The sequence below is a fragment of the Scleropages formosus genome, chromosome 3, assembly GCF_900964775.1.
Source record: "Scleropages formosus chromosome 3, fSclFor1.1, whole genome shotgun sequence".
Taxonomy (NCBI): Eukaryota; Metazoa; Chordata; class Actinopteri; order Osteoglossiformes; family Osteoglossidae; genus Scleropages; species Scleropages formosus.
In genome coordinates, this window is record NC_041808.1 from 10,898,843 (window position 1) to 10,915,762 (window position 16,920).

General features: G+C 43.9%; 1 protein-coding gene across 3 annotated transcripts in view; it reads left to right on the forward strand.

Moving 5' to 3' along the window:
- Positions 1 to 2,659: 2,659 nt before the first annotated feature.
- Positions 2,660 to 16,920, forward strand: part of LOC108935244 (choline transporter-like protein 5-A) — a 98,347-nt gene continuing 84,086 nt past the window's right edge. For 2 of the 3 annotated variants that reach the window (XM_018753702.2, XM_018753699.2), the window contains exon 1: positions 3,300 to 3,895. In XM_018753702.2, the coding sequence (XP_018609218.1) occupies positions 3,856 to 3,895 (40 nt within the window). In that variant the 5' untranslated portion in view covers positions 3,300 to 3,855. Of the gene's footprint in view, positions 2,744 to 3,299; positions 3,896 to 16,920 lie in introns of those variants that run through there. The other variant, XM_018753701.2, reaches the window with a different exon arrangement.

Below are 16,920 nucleotides of genomic sequence, written 5' to 3' on the forward strand. Positions count from 1 at the left end.
GTGATCAGGAATCATCTATTCTGAGTTTTATGCACCTACTCGTGTAATGAACATCGGTGCATATAGTGGAAAGAAACAAAGTTTACTTAAGAATCACACATCTGCAACTACGTCTCTCTTTCTCGTAATGTAATACACAAACTGTATTTTCTCTGAGATGTACGTCGCTTTGAAGAAAAGCGTCTGCTAAATGGATAAATGTAAATGTTTAAGGGTATTACAAGAGTAGTGAGGAACCAACCCAGCAACTTTCAGGTTTCAAGCCCGTGTTCCTAACCATAACACGGCTTGCTGCATTTCTGTTCAGAAGCTACATCTGACAGAACCATGTACAGCTTTGCTGTGTGTTGTGGAAAAAACCACATGGATGCTTGGAGCACATCTGCGGGAGCTCCGGTCAGTAGATGGTGTGGAGGACAGTAACTACAACTTAAAGAACAGTTGTTGAAAGGAAAATTCACCCTTATTATCTAATGCTCTGACCTCAAAGAGGTCAACATTTCCTTTAACCGCTGACGTCTTCAGAACTTTGATTCACATTTCTCCAAAGCAATTTGCAGTGATATTCTGTATACAATAATTCATTTATTTCTACAGCAGCATAACTTCTACTGGTAAATACCTTGCTTAAGAATACTACAGCAGTAGGGGGAATTCAAACCTCTGACCTTCTGATCCAAAGGAAGCAGCTCTAACCCCTGTGCTATCAGCACCCCTGGGTGATGCTTTTATCTATACATTATAGCACCTGCTTATTCCAGGCTTGTAAAACCAATTTTAGAAGACTGTTTCCCATCACTTGGAGTATCGTGAATGTATCCATAGCAACCAGAGACTTCTTTGTCTGCCTACTGTAAATGTGTCTCACAACGGCATCTCACCTTACGCCATATCTGATGTATGGACACCTAGAGCTAATTGCACTCCAATAATGGTTTTTGCAATCTGACCATCGGAAGGCAGTGTTTGGAGGAAAATGTTTAAAATTATTACACATTATAATGAGTTTGATTCAAAGTGAAAGTGAACAATTGATCTTAATATAAGTCAAAGTTCCTTTGACTTGCAGAAGGTTTCGGCTTTTATGAATATCATGTTATGATTTGGTAATTATAAAGAAAGGCAAACATCCACATTTTATCTGTTTGTTTTCAGATTCAATCCCTGTGGATGATTTTAAACATGACTTGACAGATTTGTGTTAAAATCATTGAACCCTATAGGCTTTCCCAGGTATGGTTTATTTTTTGCAGTTTAATAAATAACACAATAAATGAAGTTTTCACACCATTTTATACAATATGTCACAATCTTATAGTAAGGGGCTGGCAAAGTGATTTCTTTTTCTTTTGTATTATGTCACTGTAAGTGTGACATTTGTGTTCCTCCAAAAGCAATGAAGATGTCTGGATGTCCCCACTATTATATGATAAGTGCCAGGGACAGAGATTTCTCATCCAACCTTAAAGCCTTAAGAGAGATCTGTTCATGATATACACTTTAATCTACACGTCATATCTTCAGGATGAGGCCTGCATTTTAAATTTACATTCTTTTTCTTGTGAAGGGAACTGTTTGGTGGGGTTTTGGGAGGGATGGAATACTGTGGCGTGGTTGGTTTGTGTCCAGCCCCCCTTGATTTTGGCACGAGGGGTTGAACATCTTTCCCTGTGTATTATTGTATAGATTCTTACATTTCCATTTATATTTAGTCATTTAGCAAATGCTTTTCTCCAAAGCGACATCCATCACACAGGAAATACAATGTGTGCATTACACAGATTTCATAGATTCTTACAGGTAGCATTTGACATTTGAGCTGAAGTACCTAATGCAGAAATTAACAGACTGATTACATTATGTATTACAACCCTGAGCTATGTCAAAAACTATTAAAATATGTCTTTATGTTGGTTATAACACAATACATTTACATTTACTCATTTAGCAGATGCTTCTCCAAAGTGATGTACATCTTGCAGAATAATACAGTGGATACAATATACTATATTTACATATGCTGTCACTCACTCATTGACTTGTCCAACTAAGGGTCCCGGTGGCCCGGAGACTATCTCGGACGCGCAGGGCGCACAGCTAAATTTGTCCATATGTTTTCCATAGTAGAGGACACTACTATACTGTTTAACGAAAACCCTGCATGAACACCAGTAGAGGTCGCTATAAGGATGTATTTGGGTAATAAACGGCTTTGTACTGTACTTTCCTCGCGCAACGTCGGATAATGATTGTTGGTTATTTTACTGTAATTTGTCCCATGACTTAAACCACACACACACGCGCGCGCAGTCGAATGTAGTTGCTATTATTTTTTTTACCCTAATCTTTAACCACAACTGTGTGTGTTAGATTAAAACAGATGAGGGAAGGGTAACTTTGAGATATACGCCCACCCGTTATAAGGACTCTCATCATACAGACATTCAGTTATCCGGACTGAAGGAAGGATCGAAAAGAGGGCCGATTTTTATTTACCTTAACATTTTCCCCAAGTGTTTAGGCAGACTGATGAGCGAAGCCCTCGTTCTAAAACCCAGCTGGCTCACACAGTTAACATCCTGGAGAGAAAACCCAGATCTACAGAAAATAAAGCCTTTCAGTGTTATATTCCTGGATGGGAGCCACCTCACAATTCCGCATCTTCTGCCAAATTACCGTCTCCAGGAGGGCCAAGCAGCCAGTATGACTTCAGAGGGCCTTAGCCAAGCTGTTACCAGCCTCAGTAAGTGTGAATTCCAGAGAATTTTTCTCACTTGGAGTTGGAGCAATCTCCTACATTTCTCACATCCACCGCACTTATTAATGTACTATACTTATCAATTACGCTGAAGAACGCCGGCAGTATGCGGTGCATTTATGCAGCTCGGGGTTTTTGCTGTATGGTGCTGTACCTCGCAGAAGGAAGGGTACTCCAGCAGGAGAAGGGAGAGGGACTTGAACCAAAACCCTGAAGTTACACAGGTGTAGTTTCTTAACTTCTGTTGCTTATCATTATGAGTCATAGGATGAATTGTTATATAGGTATGAGATGCGTTAGCCGCGAAGGGGAAAAAATTTTAAATAATTTTAAGTTTTGTTCTGTGGTCAGAGGCAAACAGTTGTTGGAAATCTTTTTCCAGCAGCACTCACTCGCTCGCTCGCTCACTCACTCTCTGGCATTCCGGAAGAGTCGTAGGCGCAGTGCGCCTCGACACATCTTCGCGCCGTGGAAATCGTTAATAACCGTCATGTCGCTACCATTTAAGCCCGCGTCGTCTCGAGATGTGACCTGGCAATTAACCGTCTCGGCGCCGAACGATGAGCCGTCGAGCGAGTGCTACTGGCTGTGTGTGTAAAGTGCACAAATCACTCCCCGGACCCTCCCGAGTGTTTTGCACGATGAGATGATGAAGCCGAAAGGCGCAAATCATTGAAGCGCAGGCGAACGGACGGGCGCGGGGCGTATGCAAATGAGCGCGTGTCACCGCGCGGGAGGAAAGCGGACCAAAACGAGAGAGCCGAGCGTCGCCTTTAAGGAGACTGTTTTTGGATGTTGTTGGGGTAGCGGCGGCAGCGGTGGTGGTGCTGGTGGCGGCAGTGGTGGCGGCGGTGGCGGCGGCGGCGGTGGTGGCAGCGGCAGCGGCGGCGGCGGCGGCTCCCACACGCAGCGGCTCTGCTGTAAACACCGCTGACGTCGCGCGACGCTGCGCGCTCCACACGGTTAAAAGCGGCAGGTCGTCGTAGAGGAGGATCGCGCAGAGCAGGAGTCTCCTCCGCCTTCCACCAGGCTCACATGCCATCATAACAACAACAACAAAGAAGACACAGCAGATCATCCAGCTCGTCCGCGGTGCGATGGCACGGAAAACGGAGATCCCCTCCTCCTCTTACTACGGTGAGTGATCAGACTCAGAGGATGTGATTGTGACAAAAGAAAAGAAAGAGAGCACGTTCCGTTTTATTTCACTGCCACACACGAGGCGAGCAGACCGTGACAGCACAGACTCTGTGCGTGTAACAATTTATTTATTTAACGCGCTTTTTTATTGCGGCGATCAAACTCCACGGGGTGCAGCGCGAGCTGCTTTCTATTAATCTGCTTCCTGTTAGTTACGGTGATACTTTTTTATTTATGTCGGTGTTCCATGCTTTCATTTTCCGGGGATACTTTTTTTTAATAGATCAATCAGGGTTCCACACACTTCGTGTTGTAAGGATACTTTTTATATATCTGTGTTTCGTTCGTTCTTTCACATTCCAGCGCGGCACTTGCGATACTTGAGATTATATTATTTCAATTTTGTTTCACCTTCGGGATACTTTTAATCACTGATTTGTTCATATTCCGCTGATACTTCATACTCCGGCGATTCTGACAAATGAAAAAATAGCTCGTTTTCAGAATAGGAAAATAATTCTGGTTTAGTTCTCGATTTTTATGCGTTAGACGTGGTATTAGATGTAATTTAGTTAAATTTAATTATGGGCGTTTGGCTCCGCTTTGCTTTCGTGAAATTGAGTGACAGCGCTGAGGGTACAAAGTGTTTCTTAACTTAAATAATCCTTCAGTGTCAATGCAGATTTTCCATCTTCAAGATACAAAAGTGTATTGTATGTATTCATAAATATTGTACCAAGCAAACACAGGGTGTCTCGAACCAGCAACCTTCAGGTGAAAAAATCCACCCAAACCTTAACTGCTGCGACACCTGCTGGTCCTACTACAGACAGCATGGACAGTGACACGTGTAGGAGAATACAGTCAGACATTTTGCTAGTTTAATTTGTTATTAGAGCAGTTTTACGCGTTTTCTTTTATTGCCGTGTGTGAATGAGAAGGAAAACATGCTGAAGAAGTGAAGAAGTGACAGTAGAAGTAGAATTGGGGGTTACTTGGTGTGCAGGATCCTTGGGCTTTGAGTGGGCATTGCCAAGTCATTGAGAACTCAGCAAGAGGGGCTGAGAGACAATTCAGAATTTCACATACGTACTTATACCGGTTATATTTGCATTTCACGTTTTGTCCAAAGTCAGCGGCGTCTCGTGTCTTTGGTGTTTCACTTAAGCTTATTAAAACACAAGTGTGCATTGTAGTCATCTAGTACACGCTGAAGTGTCTTGTTGCACAGAGCTCCAGACCTTGGACGAGTATAAAGCTGTTGGGTTACAGCACAATGAAGCCGAATAGTTGAAGACAAATGACAGACGGGTCCCTTTATGACGAATGCAGGAGGAGGAGAGAAGGGAAACAGATTTTTTTTCTGTGATTCTGAGTGGAGGCTACCTTTCTACATCTTGGCTCAGTTGCTAGGTGGCATGGTGGCGCAGCGGGTAGCGCTGCCACCTCACAGCACCCTGGGCTTTTTAGGTGTAGGTTTGAATCCTGTTGAGTTTGCATGTTTTTCCTGTGTCTGCTTCCTGTTTAGGGTATTAACCCCGCCCAACTCAGCCTTGTACCCGTTGCTTTCACGATAGGCTCCGGACCTCTGTGATCCCGACCAGGACAAGCGGTTAATGAGAATGGATGGGTGACTCAGTTGCTTTTTATAGCCAAGTCATAGCTAGACGGAAGCCACTGGCGTTGAGATATTAGTCATGTGCCATCTCTGTTAAGGGGATTCATTTTGCCCTTTACCAGAGAGTGCTCAATATCTAGGTGACGTTTAATCAATGTTGTTTGAGCTGGAAGGATGGCACAGAAATGAGCCCCATGTTGTGAAAATCCACATCTTGCTTGTTTTCTCCACCTCACATGTTGACGGGTTTTCAGCTTGGGGTCAATTAGGGACATAGAAGAACGTAGTATGTGGGAGGGGTGTAAATTTAATTTGAAGGTTATGTGGCAGTATAGGGACCCAGCAGTGTAGTTAATAGATGGTAACCCCCCCCCCCCCCCAGTTTATAGAAATGCTGTGGACAAAATGTGTTTATTGTCCAATGTCTCCAGTGTCCCCTGTGAAAATTAAACTTCTGTGGCTGCAGACGGAATTCAGTTCCCCAAAATATGTGGGACTACAGATGAATTCTTTTAAGGTTTGTATTTCCCTAGAGGTAAAACTGTGCTTGTTAAGTGGGAAATGATATTACCAAGCTTCATTAAACAGCATGTGTGGAAAAAGTGGAGTGTGCTATGTAGTGGGCTGGCATTTTAATTGAGGGGAAACTTCCTAGATTTATTCCAGTGTTTCTATCTGGTGAGTTTATACATGGGTGTGCTTAACTTCCAAATACATACATTTGTGATAAAGCTTTTTTCAAATAGCACGATGCTCTATAAAGGGCGGCATGGTGGCGCAGCGAGTTGCAGTGCTCTCTCACAGTTCTTGGGTGGGGTATGGGTTTCTTCTGAGTGCTCTGGTTTCCACCCACAGTCCATTCAGATGAATTGATGATGCTAAACTGCCCTTAGAGTGTGAATGGGTGAGAGACTTTGTGTGGGTACCCTGTGATGGACTAGCATCCCATCCATGTTACCCCCCCGCCCCCCCCCCCAGCCTTGTACCCAGTGCTTCCAGGATAGGCTCTGGTTCACCGTGACCCTGCTCAGGTAAGTGGTTATTGAAAATGGATGATGATGTAAAAATGCTGCTGGAAGTGGCTATTAAATCAAAATGTAGTTATTTGACTTTATGTCATACGGAGAGCTAGAGAGCTCTTGTTTGACAGGAGTAAACTAGTCGCAGTGCTGACTGTGCTCATGTTTATGATATCGTTTATGATTCAGCTATCATGCTCCATAATCCAAAGTGACTTCTCAGGCACTGAGATCAATACTGCGTCTGGTTGTGTGGAGACAGATACTTGTATTAGTCACTGCATTTCTAGGTTAATCTCAGCACATTAATCCCACGGAGCCTTGCGGTCGAATGGCCTGCGAGAGCAGAACCGCAGGGTGCCGGTGTCACTCTTTAGCAAGCACTCTGTCCCCCGACACATCGTGCACCCCGCCAGCGCAGAGCCTTTCCGCAGTGCTCCGCAGCATCACTGTTAAAACTGGTTGGGTAGAAAAGGATGCTGGCAAATGGAAGCATTACCCACGATGTTGTAGGTCACAACCATGGAAAGGAGCCAAAGTGCCGTTCTTGAGAAGGCTGTGTTAAGTAGCAAAAATTTTTCATAAAACTGCATTTTAAAGGTACAAAAAAAGATACAAAAGGCTATTTTTGGGACTTTTGTTCAACACCCATAATCTTAGCAGATATATTTTTTGGCTAAATGAGCAGCCATCCCTCGACTTCAATGTTCCTGGAGATGCGTGACATGCTCAATGCGGTCTTTTCTACCGCGGCTGTATGTGTATATTTACTTTTTTTGCCATGGAATAACATGTTGACCAATCTGTCAGAGCACTGGCCTCAACCCAGAGAAAATATTGTGTTACATTGTTCCTCAGGGCTGTATTACGCTGGAAATGTGGTCTAGATCCACTGTATCGCTTTCTTGGTATTTATCTGCTCATATAGACTCTGACAGTGTTTGTACAAACACTACGGGGGGGGGGGGGGGGGGGGGGTGTCACCATAAAGCTCCAGTATTTTAGGGGGTTCTAATGGAGTCATTTACTTTCTTTACCATGGGTCTGATCAAGATTTTACTGTGAGAATATTGATGAAAGCCTAGCAGCCCATCCCATTCATCAAAGGTTGAGAAGATAAATATTGCCTGAAAGAGTCTATCCCCTGGTCATGGTCCTCACATGTCATTCACATTTATCCACACAGAATCCTGCGTGTTATGTGATTGCTTTGCATTTTTCTGATTACATGTGCTGTAATAACCTGCCTGTGCGTTAGAGAGCGTCATACCTGTAATACAGGTGTCATTACATGAATTTGAATGTTAGGAAAATAATAGTCAGTCTTTCCAGCTCATGTTTATTTAGCTGGAGGGGCTTCCAGTGCAGTGCTGTGTGAATATGCCCTCTCTATAGCATATTGTTTTTCACATGTGCACTGATGAAATAGACCAAACTCTGGGAGCAATCATATCTGATGCAACTAATGAAGACATATTTAAATTATAATTGGCCTTTGAGTTGACTCGGGGGTGTGGTGGCGCAGTGGGTTGGAGTGGGTCCTGCTCTCCAGTGGGTCTGGGGTTTGAGTCCCTCTTGGGGTGCCTTGCAATGGACTGGTGTCCTGTCCTGGGTGTGTCCCCTCCCCCTCCAGCCTTTCGCCCTCTGTTGCTGGGTTAGGCTCTGGCTCCCTGTGACCCCCCTATGGGACAAGCAGTTTCAGATTGTGTGTGTGATTTGACCCAGTATAAGTGCAGTTGCTTTACTGCGCTTATACTGGTCCTCTCTTTGTTTCACATGCCATCTCCCTCTGTCACACGCACACACACTCATGTCTCATGCTTGGAGTTTCTACACCAATCTGACAAGACTTCCAATCACACAGGTGTTCCTGTGGGAGGCGTGATCACGCAAGGCTATGCTGAGACAGTCACACTGTTGCCTTGTAGGCTAATACACTTTGCCGATCATCTGAACAGGAGGTTTACACAGGACATATAGCGCAAATGGATGTTTGAGCTGAGCTGTTTTTTTCTTTAAACTTTTTCTGAGTTATTGGCTCGAATTCTGATTTAAAAAGTCAGGTTGTTTCTGTGTGGATAAATGTGAATGACATGTGAGGACTATGACCAGGGGATAGACTCTTTCAGGCAATATTTATCTTCTCTCCATCTGTGTTTTTTACAGCTTCACCGTAGATACAGTCAAAGGTCTCTATTGTGTGACTCCCTGCCATTATTGTCGGTTCAACTCTTGTATCTCACCCATGTTAAGAAGATGTGACAGGAAGCCAGATGATGTTCGATATTTATTAAAGGAAAGTGGTAATTAAGACCAGCATGTCGATTTTGCATAATGAACGATGTGATATTATGTCATCAGTGCAGAGCTGCCATGCAGTCGGGGTAGTCGGTGCTGAAGATGCCTCTTGCTGGGGCTAGATGAGTAATATCCCTTCGCTTTGTTTCCTTTCATGTGCAGTAATAGACCCAGATGGTGGATGGTGAAAATTGTAAAGCTGTCTCAGTGTGGTGAAGATGACAGCTACTATGATATAAGGGCGATCTATAACAGTTGGTGGAATGATCTATGCAGGTCATCGGTGTACTTGTCTACAGTGTTGTTTGAATGTATGTAAACTCTAGAAGGATACTCATTATTCTTGTATAAATGATTAAAATAAACTTTATAAATCTTAAATCTTAAGATAAACTTATGAAATTAATAAATGATTATGAGTGATTCTGATTCTTCTTACCTGCTTGTTTCAACCAATGCAGTTTTGGGTTCATTTATTTTTGCACCTGCACTACTCGTGTGTTTCAACTACATACTTGGTTTCCTCTAACCCAACATATAGCATTGGTAATTACACACCTATTTTGTCGCATGAGAAAGACTGCTTCTCATTTAATAAAGATATTGTGGTAAAACTAAGGGACATAAGGGGTTCACATACTTTGAAGCAGCACAGTGTATATATCTATATGCTTTATTCTGCATTTGGGTGTGTGAGTATATCAAAACAGGGGGGCATGGTGGCGCAGCGGGCTTGGCTGGGTCCTGCTCTCTGGTGGGTCTCGGGTTCGAGTCCCGCTTGGGATGCCTTGTGATTGACTGGCGTCCCATCCTGGGTGTGTCCCCTCCCCCTCTGGCCTTGGACCCTGTGTTGCCGGATTAGGCTCTGGTTCGCCGTGACCCCGCTTGGGACAAGCAATTTCAGTCAATGTGTGTGTGTGTGTGTGTATCAAAATTTCACAACAGTCTCACACTAGGATGCATTGCTTGTTCAGGAAGTCACTTGTGGGATATGTGACATGAGGGCAACTGTGCTCTGCAGTGAATGAAATACTTTCTTAAATCGTTTTTACATAATCAGGTTTTACTCCATACAGTCTTGTATCTAGCATGACAGCGTTTTTTAAAAAGAAATTCTGCAGTTGATGTTTATGGCTAGGCTGTGTTTATAAAAGATTTTTCTAGGCATCCAGGCCTCAGGAGATGATTCTTATTTTTCTCATTTACCTTGTTCTGACTCCTACAAAAGCGGCGCGGCCTTAACCAGAAATCAGCACACAAATCTCCGGCCTGCCTTATTTCTCGCCAGAGCATGCTGTATTAATGGCAGTCGTGGCAGCGGGAATGAATAATGAAAAATTTTGCTTTGAGGATGTGGGTCAGACGTAGCGCTTATTGCGCCTTTCCCCCGGACACTTTACAAATCTATCTTGTGACTTTGGAAATGTCAAGCCCAAGAGGAGTGCTGGAAACAGAGAATGGAAGATGGGCTGACGTGCCTCCCGATGCCTTCCAGCAAATTTTCCCCACGCAGGTAGGGAGATTAATACCTCAATTCAGGCTTCTTCTGGTGCTCCATTGCACTGCTCTCTCCCTCTCTTTCGCTCTCATTTTAAAATCTCTCAATCGAATTTAACGATTTAATTTCCTACCCGGAGCTGCCTGGTCTTTGTGTGCAGGATGTTGTCTTCGGAAAGCAAGCGGTTTGATCACTGTGATCGCCGAGCGCCCATCCGCTAAAGGCCAACTTTGCATTTCGTAGCAGGCCGAATGCTTCGTCTCTCCCTCGCTCCCTTTCTTTCGCTCTCCGAGTTCTTTATAAAATATGTAGATTTGGCCTTTCTTCAGATTTCGTCTTTTCTAGATGTATTTTGCAGCATCTTTTAGTACTCTTCCTCCAAATGTGTGTGTGTGTAAATGAAAATGCATTTTGAGAAAACTGATATAGTGGAATTTCGTAAGGTAATCACACACACACATTTTCTGAACCGCTTGTCCCATGCGGGGTTGTGGGGAACCGGAGCCTACCCGGCAACACAGGGCGTAAGGCTGGAAGGGGAGGGGACACACCCAGGACGGGACGCCAGTCCATCACAAGGCGCCCCAAGCGGGACTCGAACCCCAGACCCACCCGAGAGCAGGACCCGGTCCAACCCACTGCACCCCCCTCCGTAAGGTAATCATTGCAGAAGATATGTTATAAAGAAGCATTCACAGATATAAGTAGTTCTGAAACAGAACTGGAACTGGAAAATCAAATGCACGCCATTCATTACATGTGTACCGAAAACTGCTGACCGCAACACACAAATCTCGTGGAAAAGATACAGATACATTGCAGTTATCAGGCATGGTGAAGCAGTATTGATTGCTGATACTATTAGGATAAAATGTAGATTTATTGAGTGAGGTGTAATTAGAAAATCGCTGATGACATTAAAGATCGTATGCGTGACCATACAGGCAGGTATCTGTTACTTTATGGTGTAAAAGTACCAGCAATAAGGCAGAGCTCAGTATGTGTGACCATATTAGACAAACCAGTACGAATGAAATGGGGAATGAGAGTGTGAAAATACACCGAGACGAGCAGCTGGCACCTTCATGAAGTTTTCCCAATACCTTCTCAGAGATGGATCTGTGTACCGCTTTGATGGAGTTTACTGAGGCTGGAGAAGCTCAACCCATATTTAAGGACTATAACTGACTTGTCAGCGCGACACAAATCTGTGATTTTTACTGACTGCAAGGATTTGTTTCAGGTCAGTGTTGGAGCATTTACAGGCTGTCCGTTCACATATCCGTAATGTCGTATCTGTTGCCATTTGTCCAGTGCAGGGTCACGGTGGTCTGGAGCCTATCCTAGAAGCTCAGGGCACGAAGCAGGGCAGTCACACACTGCTTTGCTTAGACATGCACACACTAAAGGCAATTTAGAGCCACCGGCTTGCGTGAAACACACGTCTTTGGGCTTGGGGGGGGGGGGGGGGGGGGAATGAAGAATCCAGAGGAAACCCAAGCAAACACAAGTAGAGACCGACGTGGATTTGGGTCCGTGTTTGAACTCACAGCCTAGGAGCGGCGAGGCACCAGCGCTACCTGCTGCACCTGTATCACAACCAGACTGAAGAAAAAGCAGAATTTTATCACATTTGATTCAGTTTGGCAACACCTATAAAGCAATGACCCAACACCTGTGGACCGTCATTACATTCAGATTACAGTTTGAAGGATTGCTTTTGTCACATCGCCCTTAGTGCAGTGACAAGTACATATCACATGAGGTAGGAGCCAAGTGTTCGACTGGACTGCGAGAGTGTGAGCATAAAGATCCAAAGCTGATTCCCATCTAAACGCATACGTCATAGTTTGGGGCATTTTTTTCCCTTCTAACTTTTCAGAAAGGGAAATTTTCCTTCTTTCAGTAGAAAGGGTGCCTGGAATTAATCTTATTCATCCTACATTGTGAGATGCTCATTGTGTGAACTCATTCGCACTAAAGGGAAAACGGGCCAAATACCCTGAATAAGCGATCAGCAAGCCCGCCCCTGTGTTTCTTCGCTTACCGCTGAAAGCAAATCATTCGGCGTGCACTTCAAAAGGCAGCGCAATCATCTGCAATAACTCTTATTTCCTTAAAATATTCATTTACTGTCGCTGCTGGCTCAGTCATAATCAGACAGGCTGCTTTACTGCAAATGCGAGCTAAGAAACAAGCCTCCTTGTATTTATGTTTGTCAGCGAAGAACAGATGTTGTGTTCTTTGTGGATGTTTGCCAAGCCAAGAGAAGAGGAGCTTGGAATACTGGTTTCTGTCACCAGCGGAAGATTGTAGCTTCACGTACCAAGGTTACCGTGTTTCGTTAAACACGTGCAACAGGTCTCCCATTTTGAAGGTTAAATAAACCCAACCTTTCTGCTTCCCCAACAAAGGTGCATTATACTTGGTTGCCATGGAGCACAGTGTTATTGCATTGATTAATACCCTCAAAGATTATAGTGGAAGGCATTAACCTATTTAAGTAACACCTGAAGCAAAAATCTTTAATGTTTAAATATGACAAATTTGGGACCTGCATTTTTAAAGTTTCATGCTATGCTTTGAATAATTGAAGACCTTTCGAAAACCTCGCCAAGGAAGATCTGCAGCCTTATTCTTTAGTTTTGGAGAGTCTGTGTCTCTTTTGGGTTTCGGTCTCAGTTGAATTCGGATCTGAAGTTGAACAAAACGACCGCTTGAACAAGTTCGCGAGACACCGAGCAAACTGAAGCAATTCTGCCCGTTGACTGAGTATCGCGTAGTTTTCCGGGTTTATTCTTATTTCATTGTGCTTCTTTTAGCCTTCGCTTGTTAGTAGAACTGGTCCCAGCTATCTACAGGACTTTATCATTTGCTACACACCAACCAGACTGCTACGCTCTTCCACATCTGCCCGCTTGGTGGTCCCATGCATGAAAGGTAAAGTACGGAGGTCCTTGGTTCTGGCTCCGTTGTAGTGGAACAACCTCCCCCTCTCACTCAGAACTGCTGAATCTTTGTCCACATTTAAAAAGGGTCTGAAAAGTCACCTCTTCTAGACTAACTTCGCCCATCATCTCTTAAATTCATGTTAGGTATAAATGTTCATGATCGTGCTCGGATCAGTGCTTTACGGAGCCATTCCTGCAATTTAACGTAAATGTTTATATGTATCTCAGGAAAAAAAAACTACTCGGAAGGTGATTAGGAGTCATTGATATTCTGGTAAAGATTTATGTAGCTATTTGTGTGATGAACATCAGTGGATATGGTGAAGGAAACAAACTACTTAAGAATCACACATGTGCAGCGATGCCTCTTTCTCCTAAGGTAATGCACAAGTTCTATTTTCTATGAGATGTACGTTGCTTTGGAGAAAACACACACACACTGTCTGAGACAGCTTGTCCCGAGTGGGGTCGTGGCGAACTGAACCCTAACTCGGCAACACAGGGCACAAGTCAGGAAGGGGAGGAAACACACCCCGGACGGGACGCCAGTCCATCACAGAACACCACAAGCGGGACTCAAGCCCCAGACCCACCATAGAGTGGCCCCCGGCCAAACCCGCCGCGCCACCGCGCCCCCCTGCTCTTTGGAGAAAAGCATCTGCTAAATTACTAAATGTAAATGTAAACGCATTGAATGAATAGTTGGAGATCGCACAGATGAGTCTTTAACTTGTCTGCTGCAAGAGTAACTAAAGATCATGTGACAGAGGAGCTGTGATGCAGTGAAATGAGACTCACCTATAGAATTCAGTACTTCCCTCTTCAGACGCGATCATAACTCATAAATATTAAGCATTTTATGTAGACAAAGAGAATATCTGTCCTTGACTGAACTTGATTTGACGGCGTGGTTCTTTTGAATGAACCATTTTGCATTTTTAATAGACATTTCTGCATTTTTAATCAGTTTTAGTGTGAAAGAATTGCTGGCACAGCTGGGATGTTGAAATGGCACGTACCTTTAGAACATGGAGTTTCCTTATCAGTAAAATTGCCTGTGGTCTTATATTTTGTGCGGCCAGCCAAGTGCGAAACGGACCTTCCTTCATGTGCTTGTTACAAACACCACCGTGCTCAAGGGAAAGTTTCAAAGTGCTGTAATAAAAACATTATTACACAGGAGGTACAACTGATACAGGTGACAATAAATAGAATGCAGTGATTCAATAAAAATATGACATTGTGATAATGGGCAGATCTGAAATAAGCGATATGGCAATTGAGGAAAGGAAAACAAAAAAACCTGCACAAATCAGGAGAAAATGAACCTCTGTTGGTTCCATTTCCAGACACACATCCAGGGCATTATAGTGTGTCAGTAACCAGTGATCGCCATCATCTAGAACGCTCTTTATCAATTCATCACCAAGAACTAAAACTGGAACGTAAAATTCAGAAAAGGCTGATAGGCCCCTCTTTTACGCGATAAAATCACATGACCTTGAAGGAAAAAAAATTAATTTTTTATGGTGATATTTAGATAGGGGGGTGCGGTGGCGCAGTGGGTTGGACCACAGTCTTCCTCTCCGGTGGGTCTGGGGTTCGAGTCCCGCTTGGGGTGCCTTGCGACGGACAGGCGTCCCGTCCTGGGTGTGTCCCCTCCCCCTCCGGCCTTACGCCCTGTGTTGCCGGGTAGGCTCCGGTTCCCCGTGACCCCGTATGGGACAAGCGGTTCTGAAAATGTGTGTGTGTGTGTGGTGATATTTAGGCAAAATACCCTTTTAATGAGCAATATTTCTGTAGAAATGATTGCTTTTGGAAAGGCACTGTGTAAACGTGGGGGTCGGAAGTTACCCTTCGTGCGGGAGGTGTAATGTAGAATGGAAAAGTAGTAGAAAACGGTATTCAGTTCTGCCAAGGAAGATGAACAAATATTTTTTAGTGCCCTAAAACTATGGTTTACAGAGCAATAGGCACAGCTGATAATAGCAGCCTCTCCTGAAAGAGGGGAGAGTTAATGAATGCCAGGCCATGTTTTGTTGGCAAAGTCTTATCTTGCTTCAAACACAGGCAGACGCCCGCACCCCATGCCTGTCAGGGGGAGATAATCCAGCCTGTCAGCCTCTCCTGGGTGGTGGTGCGCTCCTCCCGGTAATCCTGGAGAAAGTGCAACCCGCAGCGGGGAAATATTGGGCTGTTGCATGGTGAAGATGTCCAGGACCTTAGATGTGTGGTGGCGATCGAGGCTCTTGTGGCTTCCTCCTGGACTCGCCTTCCTGCTACAGTACAAGACAGTTGTTAAGGTGTCTGGTTCAAGTCCCAAGTAGGATGCTGCTGTTATACAGTAAAGGAAAGTTGTTAACCTGAATTTCTCCTATATAATACCCAGCTCTATAAATAGCTTGAGTTTTATGTTGATCTGGATAAAAGCTTTGGCTAAGATGCATAATAGTAATAAATAATGAGTGAGTGTAAATGCGATGGGCTTTTTCCATGTTTATTACAGCACTTAAGATAATGAAGTACTTTTTATGTTCTTCCACTCATTATTAGAATTTTATATTGTGCAGCTGAGATGATTTAGAAGGAAAAATCTGAGGCCTACAGTGGATGATTTGATACCCTGTTCAGCCACAACACGTCAACACCTCCCACTCAGTGTGTTTTCTTCCCATGTCAATGTATGTTGCGTGTTTATTAGAATTCTATAAGACCGTCCACCGGTATCCCTAGAGATCGAGCAATGCATTGGACTGAAAGTGACTTGTTCTCCCTTTGAGCTTTGCTGACTTCTTCTTAGAATTTTGTGTAGTATTTTCGGCTTCTGCTGAAGGCCCTTTAAAACTCACCATGATGGGCTTTCTCCAAGAACACTGCTTATTCAAAGATCTATTGGCTCACACCTTATCGAACATGTGCTAGGACATTGTCAGCATGATTATTATTATTGCTTATTATTTCAAACAGCTCACTGTGTTTTCCTTTCCCACTTTATAGAGAAGAACATGTTCTGGGGCTGTTCAGGTTTTGTAGGGAGCTCAAGGCCTCTCCTGGTATCAATTCACACTTGAGCGCGAGGCTTTAGCCGCTGTGCTGCCAGATGCCGGACCTGGCTGTCAGTGACAAAACACATTTCCAAAGACGTATGAACTGCCACAGCTGGACTCCTCAATAACCCAGCAGATGTGTGCAAACGATGCAGTTTTCTTGTTTTATGGTGATGCTTTTCGAAGAGCCAGGACTCAAGAGCTCTATGTAGCTTCCTGTTTATGCAGTTTGCTTGGCAGAAGTTGTGATTTATTACAGGTGCTGGAAACAGAGTTATTACAGTCAGGAAATAGAATTATATTGTGTACTTCTTTAAACAGCAGCTTCTTTGAGAAACCAGAGGACGATAGTTCCTGTTGCAAACGTAGCAGAATATATAAGTGAACGCACTTGTTCTCAGTACCTGTTGTAAACCTCTTGGTGAATATTTAGACCTCCAGCTGACACTATAATTTTAAAAGGTTCAGTCCTGTTAACTCTACCTCACGCAGCCATCAGTTTGGTAATAATGAGTATTACACCCAGCGACGTTACTTAAATGCTAAAAGGATTGTAGTATTCATACAAGTGCCTTACTGTGATTTAAGTAA